Here is a 14080-nt window from a genome sequence, read left to right as displayed (position 1 = left end):
CCTAACACTTCTTTGACCATGGAAAACAAGACTTGAGCTCCTAAACTACAGACACAAGTGATCCACCCCGAGAGGTCGGCGGGTCCCTGCTTGTCATCATCTCAGGACTGGAAGCATCCCTGCTACCTGGGTCCAGAGCAGAGCTTCTTATCAGAGACTCCTGTGCTTTTCAGGGAGCACACTCCAAAACCTGGAAACAAACTCAGACATCTTCTGAAAGGTGCTGGCATGAGTGGGTAGAGGCTCAGGATACCTGATATGACACTACTATTGGTTGGCAACTTGATTACATCTGGAATTAACTAAAACCTAATATGGCTAGGTAAACCTGTAAAGGATTTTTGCTTAATTAAATCATTTGAGCTTGGATTTTTTTTTTCCTGGTGACAATTTATTATCTGTTAATAGCACACAGACCAAATATTAACTATTCAAAACAATGTCTCTACAGAAGTGGGGAATAATACCGAACACTCTGTGAGGGACTAACTGCATGCATTTAATGATCACTCTTTAGGGTTTTTGTTTGTTTGTTTGTTTGTTTGTTTGGTTTTGGTTTTTTGGATTTGGGCTTTTCAAGACAGGGTTTCTCTGTGTAGCCCTGGCTGCCCTGGAACTCACTCTGTAGACCAGGCTGGCCTCGAACTCAGAAATCTGCCTGCCTCTGCCTCCCAGAGTGCTGGGATTACAGGCATGCGCCACACCACCGCCCAGCTACTCTTTAGGTTTTTAATCTTTGTATGCCATTCAATTTGCTTCTGCAGACGCTCGATCTCCTTGGAATGATGGCCACTCTCACTTTCGCCGTGTCTTTTCAAGGCAGCCAGCTGTTCTCTAGTCTTCTCTTGGAAGTACTGATCCTCTTCAGCCTTCTCTCCCTTTTCGAAGGCCCCACCAGCTTCTCGGATGGAGCCAGCACCTGAATCCATGCTCTACGATGAGTCCGAATGAAACCTCACATTTGCAGGACCCTCATACCCAAGACACCGATCTGAGCCCAAGTGCCAACATCGAGCCTGCCACTGTCTTCAGCGCTGCTCCCTGAACTGGGACTCTAATCTGGATCTTTGACTCACCTTTACTCCAGACCTTCTGAAGCGGGGAAAACCCACCTTAATCTGGGCCACACCTTCTGCTGGAAGCCTATATACAGGACATGGAAGAAGGAAGCATTTGTTCTTTGCCTGCTTTCGTCTACCCTCAATATCAAGTCCACTGCTTCACTGGCATTAGAGCTGAGTTCTTCTGTATTCCAGTGTGTATTGAAGACCAGCTGAGACACCCAGGCCCATGGACTGAATAACTACTGGATCTTATTGGATCTTCATTCATAGGCAGCATTGTTAGATTAGCTAGACTATAGCCTGTAAACCATTCTAATAAATCCCCTCTATATCTGGAGAGAGATTCATTCTATAAATTCTGTTACTCTAAAGAACCCTGACTAATACACTGGACATTCTGTGGTGCACAGCACAGCCCTCCTCAGCACACAAAGAATAACTGGCCTAAAATGCCAATAGTCCCTGATGAAAATTCTCATTTAGGAGAACAGAGCTAGTGTTTTATATTTGGGGGTCACGTAGGCTAGACTGCCTATGTGACACTTCACCTGCATTAGTGAAAAACAAAATTGTATTTAGTTAGAGAGAAACAAAAGCCTTATCTATCAATTCCATCATGTTTGGGCGTACCATAAACACTACTTTTTAAAGCTCCCCTGGCTCCCTTAAACACTATGTACTTCTGCTAATCAACAATAGTCCCAGTGTGTTTCCTTGATACAGCATTCTCCAGGCACTGTAATGTATCAATAGACATACTTTTGCTTGTACTTGCCATTATCCCTGTTACCCTTCCAGTCAGTACCCAACCACTGAAACTACTAGTCATAGAGTGAACAACTAAAATTACTGATTTAACTATGTGCTCTTTTCTTACTCTCCCATCTCCCTCTCATACAAGGTTATTAATATCCTGAAACTAGACTTTTATCATTCTTGCATTTTTGGTGTGCATACAAGTACATGAGTGTGAAAGTATGTACATTTTTATATATACATATATATAAATAGATATGTATACATATATGTATTGTGTGTGTGTATACACACACACACACACACACACCAGAGGACAACTTTTGATGTCATTACTCAAGCAGCATCCATTGATCTGGGTTTTTTTGTGGTCATTGATTTTCAATGTGATAGTTTTTCACTGTGTAAACAGCTGTCCTTGAGCTCACTCTGTAGACCAGGTTGTCCTTAAATTCAGAGATTCACCTGCCTCTACCTTCTGTGTGCCAGGCCATACCCTTTTCATTTTTTAAAAAATAAAAAGACCCTAGATATTAATTTTGTTAGTTCACATACTTTGCATTAGGAATCAGTGCTTGTAATTAACTGCATTAAATCGTGTGCTGGTTTTTAAGACATATGATTAGCAGCACTACTCTTACTTTTATCAATAAGTTAAGATTGACTGGACATAAATAGACAATTTGCACAGCACTAAAGCATGAGCTAATTTTATCTAAATCTTTAAAAAAAAAAAGTTAAGGATTTTTAACTTTTACCCACTGGGAAGAAATTTTCTTTCTGGATGAAATTTAATAAAGATATAATATGGATGCAAATATAGATTGGCATGTAGCATATAGACAAGCACTCTATCAATAATTTGATACAGCCTTTTAAAACATGAAGTTGCCAGCTGGTGATGTATTCATTCTGTGTTTAGCTAGTATTCTTGACTCTCAGCAGAACTAAGTGTAAATGGCCTTGATGACCAGTTTTGTTTACATTTGATCAGGTTAGTTTATTCATTGTTAATGCTTTGATAGAAAGGTTTTATATGCAGTAAATCTATGAAAACAGTGTTCATAGTGATCAGAATTAAATTTGTATACAGCAGGTTTTTGTTTTGCGACAGGGTTTCTCTGTGTAACTCTGGCTGTCCTGGAACTCTCTCTGTAGACCAGGCTGGCCTGTCTCTGCCTCTCAAGTGCTGGGGTTAAAGGTGTACATACTGCACTTGGGTTGGAACAGAGCTTTAAAATAACACTAAATCTTTCCTTTCTGCAATCTATACTTAAAGAATCCTTCTGTAAAGTAAATAAAATTGTAGTGCAAACAATTTTAAGTGATTTATCATTATCTTGTATATAGAAGTTAAAGAACAACTTTCAGGAGTCAGTTTCTCCTTCAATCGGTTCCAGGAATCAAACTCAGGTTTATCAAGCTTGTCTGGCAAGTGCTTTTACTCACTGAGTCAACTCACCAGCATTCACTACTTTTGCTTGTTTGTTTGTTTGTTTGTTTGAAACAGGGTCTCAAATTAGCTATGCCACCTGGCCAGTAAGTCTTAGGGATCCATATATATCTGCCTCTCCAGTACCTGGATTACAAAACCCAGCTTTGTATGTCTGGGAATGTGTGGGACACACACACACACACACACACACACACACACAAAATCGTTATTCAAATTATTATTTAAAACAGGATCTTGTTCTGTATTTCAGGCCTCAAATGTACTATTAATCCTGTCTTATGTGTCCAAATGCTGGGATAGCAGAAGTGTACAACTCCTAGCCGCTCAGCTGATTTTTGGTAAGAGTTCCACAACCATGTAATGGTAAAGGAATTCTGTTCAAGAAAGATGCTAAGACAACTAGATCTCTATCACATGGAAGAACAAACTAGAACGCTAATCTCACATCATTAACAAAAATTCAAAATGAGCTAAGAAAATAGAGGAAGCAAAATGTGGTAGTACACACCTGCAATCCCAACACTTGAGAGGCAGAGACAGGCAGATCTCCGGGATTTGCTAACCAGCTTGTCTAAAAGACCAGATCTCAAAAAATGAGGTAGAGAGAAACTGAGGAAGATTCCTGACATCTGACTCAACACACACACACACACACAAATATACAAATATCTTCCTGATTGTCTGTGGCCAATGGTATCTTAGGTATTCCACTGAAAGTACAAACAACAAAAGAATTAGACCTCATCAAAATGATAAATGTGTATACATCAGAGGACACTATCAAGGTGACAGGACAACCCAGAAGGTGCAGAACTCATATACTGATGGACAGGAATTCAGATGTAGTTATTCATACAGTTTATACAATGTGGAAAGAACCTGAATATCTCCATATATCCAGACATGGTGAGACATACATACATGTGATCCCAACACTAAGGACGCAAGGGCAGGAGGATCAGGACATTCAAAGCCAGGTTCAATGAATAGCAAGTTTGAGACCAGGCTACTTTATCTCACATTGTCTCAAAAAACCCAAAACATAAACACTAGTAATTATATAAAATATACAAACAACCAGTAATCGGTCATCAGGTTCAGTTAATGAGGGGAAGGCCATCGAAGCCACAGTGGGATGGCACGTCACACTCAAAGGTTCAAGAGATGTGATATACTGGTGAGAATGTGGAGAAACCGAAGCCTAGTCTGTTGCGGACTGGAATATAAAGTGGTGCTGCTACTGTAAAAACAACTGAGAGGGTTCCTTATAATTTAAAACTGGGTTACCAGATGTCTCAGTAATTCTACTTCTACATACCCATCAAAGTGAAAATGATGCATAAACAAAAACTTTTACATGTTACCAAGCACTACCCAATATAGTCAGAAGATGAAAATGACTCCCAAATGTTCATCAACCAAGGAATACAGGAACAGAATGCAGTGTATCCACACAATGGAATATTATATATTCACCATAAGAATGTATCACTGAATCAACATGGCTGAGACTTGAAAACTGCACTGTGTGAAAAAGGCTGGACATGAAAAGCCTTATATTGAACAGTCACTGGTAAAATAGACAGGGAAGATCAATAGAAAGTAGAGGACTGAGGAGGGAGGGTGTGGGGAGAGAACAGCTGCTTACTGGCTGCATGGTTTCCTTCTGAGATAATAAAATGGTTCTGGCATCAGATAGTGACACAGGTTGCAAAGCACTAAGACAGGTCAAAAAGCAAGTGTTCCTGGAGAGGCAGGTATGCCTTTTGTAGTGGCTATTTCCAGGTGTCAACTTGACTATATCTGGAATGAACTACAACCAAGAATTGGAAGGTTCATGTATGATCCTAATCTGGAGGCTCAGAGATAGTTTCTGACCTGGATCTTGGCATGGAGATCTTGAAGGGTAGTGGCTATGAATTTCAGAAGATTAAGATAAGGAGATCTTAGCGTTCAAGGTCGTCTGGGATTAAAGGTCGCTGGGATTAAAGGTCGCAGTGTACACGCCTTTAAACTGGGCCACACCCTCTGCTGGAGACCTACATAAGGACATTGGAAGAAGACTCATTCACTCTTCCTACCTTGCCTGCTTGCCTCGTGGGAATCAGCAACTCTAGATCCTTGGACTGCCATCCATAGCTGCTGCTGGCCATTCATTGTTGGGGAGTTGGACTATAGACTGTAAGTCATCAACAAATTCCCTAACTATATAGAGACTACCCATACATTCTGTGACTCTAGAGAACCCTGACCAATACACCTTTAATCCTAGCACTCCCAAAGCAGAGGCAGGAGAATCTCTGGTCTGAAGTGAGCTTGGTCTATATAGTCAGTCCTAAATTAGTCAGGGCTACATAGTGAGAACCCATCTCAAAAAAGGAAAGAAAGAAAGAAGGAAGGAAGGAAGAACAGAAGGAAGGAAGGAGAAAAAGTTATAGGAAATTTAGCTCAATAAAACTCTTCCTCTTCTACATAAAACAGTGTCTGTGAGAGGCTAAATTTTTGTTCCTGAGTTCCTGGAGAATGGGGCCAGTGGCAGTAGTTATTAACATTAGCTTTAGAGTTTATACTTTGTCCTATAAATTTACAAAATTCTCACAACCCATGAAATGAATACGATTGCTCACTTTAGAGATAAGAAGAGCTGAGGCTCAGTGGCAAGTCAGAATGGCGAATCCACCCGATTGACGTCACACTACTGCTATACATAGTCTTCAAGGAAATGATACAAGGGCCACTGTGTGCAGGCCTCTTGGGAATTCTTCCAAAGCTGGCACTTCAGTTGCAATCAAAATATTTTTCCATACAAGGAAAGATTGGAGCCCAATATGGTGGTGTAACCCTTTAATCTCAGGATTGGGGAGGTAAAGGCAGATGGATTTCTGTGAGTTCAGGGCCAGTCTATTCTACAGATTGTTTCATACCAGCCAGAGCTAGACAGAGGGAACCTGTCTCAATAAACGAAAAACCAAAGTTTTAAATATACATACACGCACATGCACATACACATTTATTGTACAGCAGCAACATGAGGCAAACAGTTCAGGTTTCTCCCCTTTTCTTTTCTTTTTTCTTTCTTTCTTTCTTTCTTTCTTTCTTTCTTTCTTTCTTTCTTCTTTCTTTCTTTCTTTCTTCTTCTTTCTTCTTTCTTCTTTCTTTCTTTCTTTCTTTCTTTCTTTCTTTCTTTCTTTCTTTCTTTCTTTCTTTCTTTCTTTCTTTCTTTCGGTGTTTTATTTTTCATTATTTTGTTGTTTTTTGCTTTTAAGACAGGTTTCTCTATGTAGCTCTGACTGTCTTGGAACTATGTAGATCAGGCTGGCCCTAAACTCACACAACCCCCACCCCACCTGCCTCTGCTGGCATGAAAGGCATGCACAATCACACTCAGCCTTTATTATTTTTTTTTAAGATTTGTTTTTAATTATTTGTTATGTACATGTCTGTAGGTGTGTGTGTGTGTGTGTGTGTGTGTGTGTGTGTGTTTCCGGGCAGGCTAGAGGAAGGTGCCAAATCCCCTAGAGTCAAAAGTAGTTTTGAGCAGCCTGACATAAGTGTTGGGAACTAAACTTAGTGACTCAGCAGCAATGAAAACTTCCTGTTCTTTATGAGGACCCAAGTTCAAATCCCAGCACCCATGTGGCAGCTTATAACATCTGTAACACCAATCCCAGGAGATCCAATGCTTTCTCCTGGCCTTGCCAAGAGAAAAGCTATATGGCATGTGGTACAAAGACACACATGTAGGCAAAACACCCACACACATAAAATAAAATGAAAACAGAAATACAAAAGGGCTGTCACTCTGCCCTTTTTCTTATTCTAATGGTTTTTGTTGTTTTTTGCTTTTGCTTTTGCTTTTGTTTTTGCTTTTTGTGGACTCAATGAAACTGGTAATTTCTTTTCTGTAGAGTACACAAAATAACTACAAGTGTCTCATTTCAGATATGAGGCTGAAGCATGAACTGAGTCATGAGCCAGTCAAGCTACTGGCTCTTCTGCATCCCTTGGTATCATATCAGCACCCATGTACTGTGACCAGAAGGCTAGATCTCTATTAGTCATACATGCCAACACCCGAGGTAGCTATAGGCCAGTGTGGACTGGAACTAGAGCAAGCTCAAGCTCCAGAAGCTCTGCAGCTTCTTTTCCAACAAGCTCCAGAGACCATATAGAACAAGCTGAAAAAAGTGTGATATGGAATATAATATGAGTTTAATCCAACCCCTGCCTACCTGTATTCTGCAGGCCTCAACTTTCTATGCATTCATCTATTATCATCATTCCAGAGATTAAATGAGATAACACAGCAGTTGGCTACAGACCCCTAAGCATCTTTGGTAATACTACAGAAGTATAAACATATACTGCTGGGGAAAAAAGCACTTAGAAATTATGACTGAAAGTCACAAAGTAAAATTATCTAATGGTCTTATCATTTCAGCAAATTATTCAGATTTTCTATTTCAGTTACTTGTTTGTGACTGAAAAAAACACTACTTACCAAATTGACTGAGTTTATATATGTAAAGTGCTTAAAACACTAAGAACTCAGTGAATGTTGCAAAGTATGGTGGTGCCTACTTGTAATCCCAGCACTGGGGAGACTGGGGCAGGAATGTCTCAAGTTTATATCAACCTGGACCAGTCCAATTGGTTTATACTGTTCCTCATGTTCTTACATGATATGTGACATTCTGTGTCTTTCCTGTCTATCACTAAAAGTGGAGTACCGAATTCTCCAACTACTAAAAACTGCCTATTGCTCCCTGTACTCCTGTCAATTTTTGTTTCCCATTTTTTGGGCCCTTTTGTAATGGACACATTTATAACTGCAGCTGCTTCTTGCTATACTGTACTTTCACTAATATATACAATCACATAAATGTATGTTATCACTGCTCATCTTTATTTAAGCCTATGTTATTTGACACTATTATAACCATCCTACCTTTCTTTCGTTTCAAAAATATTTTGGTTTTAGCTGGGTGATGGTGGCACATGCCTTGTAATTCTAGCACTTGGGAAGGAGAGGCAGAGAGATCTTTGAGTTCAAGGCCACTCTGATCTATGAACAAGATCCAGAGAAAGATCATCTCAAAAAACAAAACAAAATTTATTTTTAATTACATGTATATGTGGGGTTGGGGGAAGGGAATATGCATACATGTTTAGGTGCAGAGGCCCAAAGGAAGATTGTATATAAACCAAATTCTGGTCTTCTGCACGAGGACCCTCTTTCTTTGATTTGAGGAGTCAGTGCCTCATTAAGTAGTCCCAGCTGCCCTCCAAGTATGTAGAAATAGGCTGGTCTTGAATTTACACCCCTCCACCCTCTTTTGGTTCTCATTTGCATGGAATATATTTTTAACTCGGTGAACTTAACCTATCTAGAATTATGTTTTATTAGTGATAAGAACCTATTTATGCCACTTAGCTATTTGTTTTCTGTATGTCTTATAAATTTTTTCTTTACTTCTTCCATTGCCTTTTTGCTTGTTTGTGTGATTGGCTTTTGATCTACTCCTTCTCATAAGACTAGTGTTGGCTTTCCCTGTCAAGTGATCTTCTCCCTTCCAAATGAATGGTTTCTGATATTTCCTTCATGAATCTCAAAATGTTTGAAAGGAAATTATCTATTTTTTCTGGCCATAAAAGTAGTCTCATATCGGGTTGGGAGTGGTGGTATATTCCTTCAATCCCAGCACTTGGAAGGCAGAGGCAGGAAGACAAATCTCTGTAAACTCACGGTCAGCCTGGTCTGCATAATGACTTCCAGGAGAGCCAGAGTAAAAGATGAGACACTGTCCCAAAGCAATCAAACAAAGAGTAGTCTCCAATTGTATCCTTGTTTTCATATACCAAATCATTTGCCCCTTAGAGATGCATATATGTATACCTCACAAACTACTCATCATTCTCTATATGGAAAATTATTGCTACTGTATCTATCTGCCTAGCTATGTCCCCTGGGTCCAGCTGAACCCTGGGACACTTAAGGTCTCTTGATAACTAAAAAGTGAGTTGTGCCAGGTGTAGCGGTACACACCGATAATCCTAGTACTTGGGAGGAAAAGATAGGATGATTATTGAGTTTGAGTTAACTTCCTGAGTTAAATGAGATTTTGATTCAAAGAACATTTTTAAAAAGTGAGGCATGGCTTACATTGTAAGAACGGGGGTGCCTCTGCTTCCACTGTACCAGGAGCAGCTGGGCTACCACCAAGGTAGCAATGAGGATGAGGACCATTTCAGCGTGCATGGCTTCGTGGCCACGATGTTTGGCATGCATTCGTGCATGTTCGACCCTGAAAGCCAAACAGATAGGGTGAGTCAATGATGAAACAGTATGGGAGTAAAGGAGCAGCACTTCTTAGGGTATCTTGTCGCCCATGGCTCAGAACGTGGCCCTGGGGTTTTTCATTTGTTATCTGTTTCGTTTGTAATTGAGACAGGGTCTCTCTACAAAGCCCTGGCTGTCCTAGAAGCCATTCTGCTAACCAGGTATCTGCTTGCTTCTACCCTCCTGAGTGTTAGAATTAAAGATGGGTACCACCATGCACAGCAGTCCTGGGTTTTCCCAGGACCATGGTACCATGGAAAAGAAGGAGTTAAGAGTAAAGGCTGAGAAAATGGACATGGGCTACAACAACGCCACTCCAGGCTTTACCTAGAAAGCACACCTGTTAGGATTAGAGATGAATGAGGTGCTGCTTATGCAGAAACATAAACGAAAATATACCTACCAGCTGGGCGCTGGTGGTACACGCCTATAATCCCAGCACTCTGGAAGGCAGAAGCAGGCAGATTTCTGAGTTCAAGGCCAGCCTGGTCTACAGAGTGAGTTCCAGGACAGCCAGGGTTACACAGAGAAACCCTGTCTCAAAAAAAAAACCAAATCAAAAAACCAAAAAAAAAAAAAAGAAGAAGAAGAAAAGAAAAAAGAAAGAAAATGTACCTACCTATAGCTTTAATACATTGTAGCTAATCCTAAACTCTACAAAAACAATGGACATAGCCTTATCTTATTCCCAATGTCAAACCTTCAAATGTTTATTACATTAAAGCAAACCAAAAAACCTTTCCTGTTTCTATAACCATTTTGTTTCCTTTCAGCTCAACAGTCCTTCCTTCCTATCTCTTTTGCTCTCCCTCTTCTTCCTTTTTTCATTCTTTCCTCCCTTCCTTTCTTTTTAGGCCAGGCTAGCCTCAATCTCATGGAGACCTCTGCCTCCAGATTCCTGGGATTAAAGGTATGCACCACTATTCCCATCTGGTTCTAAAATGGTGTGAACAGGGCTGAAGAGAAGGCTCAGTGGTTAAGAGCACAGAGGTCCTGAGTTCAACTCCCAGCATCCACATGGTAGCTTAAAGCCACCTATAATGGGATCTGATGCCCTCTTCTGGTATTTGAAGACGCCTAAGTGTACTCATACACATAAAATAAATAAATCAATTAAAAAAATGATGTGAACACCATTAATCTTGTCTGCATTCTTCTACACATGATCTAATTAAAAATCTTCAGAATAAATAATGCTTAAAATATTTGTGTCTCCAATACAGCAGAAGACAGTTACATTGTCACCTTCCTTAGCAGAAAGGCATAAATGATACAGTATGACATGTCATCTAAAATTACTCTACATTTATCATTTGAATTGGTATTTCTGTCAGTCTATAAATAATTGATCATTTTAAGTTCAATTAAGGGTTTTTCCAGCTAAGTTGTACCTGACTGATTTCAGCTCAATTGTTAACCTCTTTTTTTGAAGTCTGTGAAGTAAGCACCCGGAAAACTCTTTACTGAGAAAAATCATGAAAATAAGATATTTGCTAATGCCTCCTGATCATAAAGCAGTTTAGCAAAAGAGCTGAAATCAGAAGATACATTTCACCTTTTCCAAGCCAGAACTATCAATCCTGTATCACAGATGATGATGATGGTGATAATTATCATCTTCAAAGCAAGTAACACTGGAAGCTTACCAGTGGGAGGCATGGTTCTAAGAACTTGATAGACATTAACCCTCAGTCCTCTAAGTATCCGTACCTGTAAGGTATGGATATTATTATGACTCTCAGTTTACATATGGAGTGAACTTTCAGGCCTGGTGTTGCTGGCCTATATTTCAGCTGCTTCTAAAGCTAGGGCAGAAAGATGGCAAATCCTAGGATTGTCCAGGCTATACAGTAAGTTCAAGGTTAGCTTGGGCAACTTGATCAGATTCTATTTCAAAATAAAAAGTAAAAAGAGGGCTGGGATTATAGCTGAGTGGTAGACTACTTGTTTAACATGTTTAAGGCCTGGTTCCAATCCTGTTTATAGGGAAAAAAAGGAGGTAGTAACAAAGGAGGCAGTGGGAAGTTAAATAAGTCACCCCACATCACATGACTAGTAAACAGCAAAACTAGTTTCACACAGGAAGATGCTTAGTGAAGTACCTAGTGAAGTACTTAGGAAGTACTTTGTGACACACCTACTCTAGAACTGAGTGAACTGCTCAGAAGTGACCCAGATACTTGGAAAGAGTCCCAAAAACCTGTCCAACTGGTCATACAACAATGCATTCCATACACAGAGAAGAAACAGTGTAGCTTTGCAATTAGCTGAGTTAGCCATGCAACCCAGATTGCTACACTTACCTCCATTGCTCCTCTGGGGAGAGGTCTGACATATCAACCTGTAGAAAGACACCACCAGAAAAAAAATCTGTCATTGACTTATAACTGTCTCCACCCAAAATAAGGGGCTCAAAAAATTCATCAATTATTTTCAAGGACTCAAAAGAAGAGGCCTTATAGGAGTTATATCTATAACTCTCAAAAGCCTTTCCCACTACTACTTCACACCAGTGTCTCCCTTCTTTAGCTACTAGTTTAGTTCAGGTTTATAAGACTAAATGAATGTTGGCATGGCTGAGCTATTCAGTCAAAGAGTGGGACTCCTAACTCCCAAGATACTCACAGGATGATGGATATTATTATTATATGGTAAGGGTAAGCTATGGAAGAATGAACAAATGGGTTTTAACCCAATCTAAGTTGTTATAAACCAGGGAAGTTTTCTTGGAATGATTGTGAAATATTATCCAGAAATGAGAGCAATGTTCTTGTCAAAGGAAATTACATGGACAGGAAGGAGGATAAAACTGTACAGTATACAAAGAGTTAAGTATGACTAGGGCAAAATATGAGTCAGAATTAGTAAAAGATGAGGCCATATAAAATACTGTCATATGCTGCCACATGGGAGCAAGCAGAACATTCAACTAGGACTAGATGATCTCTGACTCCTGTGTTGTTACTGACCTTAGAAGTGCGTGGCCTTCTAAACTCAAAATTCTGGCTTTACCTAGGGTCTCTCAAACTTGGCACTGCTGACATTTGGGGGTGCTGTTTATTTTATGGGAGGAGCATGTCCTGCATATGATCAGTAGCACCCTAAAAGAACATCTACAAACACTGTAAAATTTTGGGAACAAAAGTTGCCCCTGTCAAAAACCTCTGTTCCAGAATATTAGTACATCCTTGGCACTAGGGTGTCTCTTTGGAGCCATAATATCATGCTGAAATTCTTAGGTCAAACAACATAGACTTATAGCAAATTGGGCAAGAAATGTTCCCTGACAGCAAAGGAGACAGGGGCTTAGAAACACACCTTTAATCCCAGGAGGCAGAAGTGAGCACATTTCTGAGATAGAGGCCAGCCTGGTCTACAGAGAGAGGCCAGGGTTACACAGAGAAACTCTCAGGGTGGAGCATGGGGATACTCAAATGAACAGATCAAAAAATATTCCTTTATTCCCATCATGGAAGATGGGAGGTAGCACAAAGCCCCACGTCTAACAGAGGAACTCTTGGCATTTGATTGCTGTGGAGTCCCCCCACCACCACCCCCCCCACCCCCACCCCCGCCCCCAGACAGGCCCTGGCCGTCCGGGAACTCACTCTGTAGACCAGGCTGGCCTCGAACTCAGAAATCCGCCTGCCTCTGCCTCCCAGAGTGTGCTACTACGCTGGATAGTTAGACAAGTGGGGGAAAGGGATGAATAGGATCAAAATACATTGGATGAGATTCTCAAAGAATTAACAAAAACATTACTAAAAATATTCCTTTCATACTTAAGATGCTCAAGGCCTGACATCTCGCCAATCCAATAACTTCAGAAAAGCACTTTAAAGGGCTGGGGACATAAATGGATCAGTAGATAAAGCACTTCTCACATAGCATGAAGACTGTAATAGTTCAGATCCTCAGCACCCACAGAAACTGCTGTCTGCATCTGCCTGTAATAGCCCACCTGTAATCCCCATGCTAGGAAGACTGAGGCAGGGAATCCCTCCAGTAAGTCAGCTAGCTAGACTAGCAGAATGTGTAAGCTCAGGTTCAGGTGGGAGCCCCTGCCCCAATATACACAAGGTAGGGAGCAAGTGAGGAAGACACCAAAGGGAAGGGAAGGAAAGGGAAGAGAAAAGGGAAGGAGGTGGAGGGAGGAAAGGAGGGGGAAGGAGAAGGAAGGGAGAAAGGGAAGGATGGAAGGAAGGAAGAAGGAAAGGAGGAAGGAAGGGAGGGAGGAAGGGAAGAAGAGAGGAAGGGAAGGAGGGAGAAAGGGAAGAAGGAAGGAAGGGAGGGAGGGAGAGAGGGAGGGAGGAAGAAAGGGAGGAGGGAAGAAGGAAGGAAGGAAGGGAGGGAGGGAGGGAGGGAGGGAAAGGGAGGGAGGGAAAGGGAGGGAGGGAAAAAGGGGAGAGAAGGAAGAAGGGAGAGAAGGAAGGAAGAAATGAAGGGAGGGAGGAAAAGAGGAAG

At 40.8% G+C, this 14080-nt stretch overlaps 1 protein-coding gene and 1 pseudogene across 5 annotated transcripts in view; both read right to left on the bottom strand.

Moving 5' to 3' along the window:
* Nucleotides 1-14080, bottom strand: part of Rnf121 (ring finger protein 121) — a 59287-nt gene that overhangs the window by 23184 nt on the left and 22023 nt on the right. For 4 of the 5 annotated variants that reach the window (XM_052156445.1, XM_052156478.1, XM_052156461.1 and 1 more), the window contains exons 2-3: nt 11920-11957; nt 9440-9581 (exon numbers count right to left, since the gene is read on the bottom strand). In XM_052156445.1, coding sequence (XP_052012405.1) covers nt 9440-9581; nt 11920-11957 — 180 coding nt within the window. The remainder of the gene's footprint in view (nt 1-9439; nt 9582-11919; nt 11958-14080) is intronic. The other variant, XM_052156469.1, reaches the window with a different exon arrangement.
* On the bottom strand, nt 489-5429 carry LOC127684595 (ATPase inhibitor, mitochondrial-like; annotated as a pseudogene).

This window comes from Apodemus sylvaticus, chromosome 1 (genome assembly GCF_947179515.1).
Source record: "Apodemus sylvaticus chromosome 1, mApoSyl1.1, whole genome shotgun sequence".
NCBI lineage: Eukaryota > Metazoa > Chordata > Mammalia > Rodentia > Muridae > Apodemus > Apodemus sylvaticus.
The sequence above is the reverse complement of the archived record's forward strand: the minus strand, read 5'-3'. Positions and strand labels throughout refer to the sequence as shown.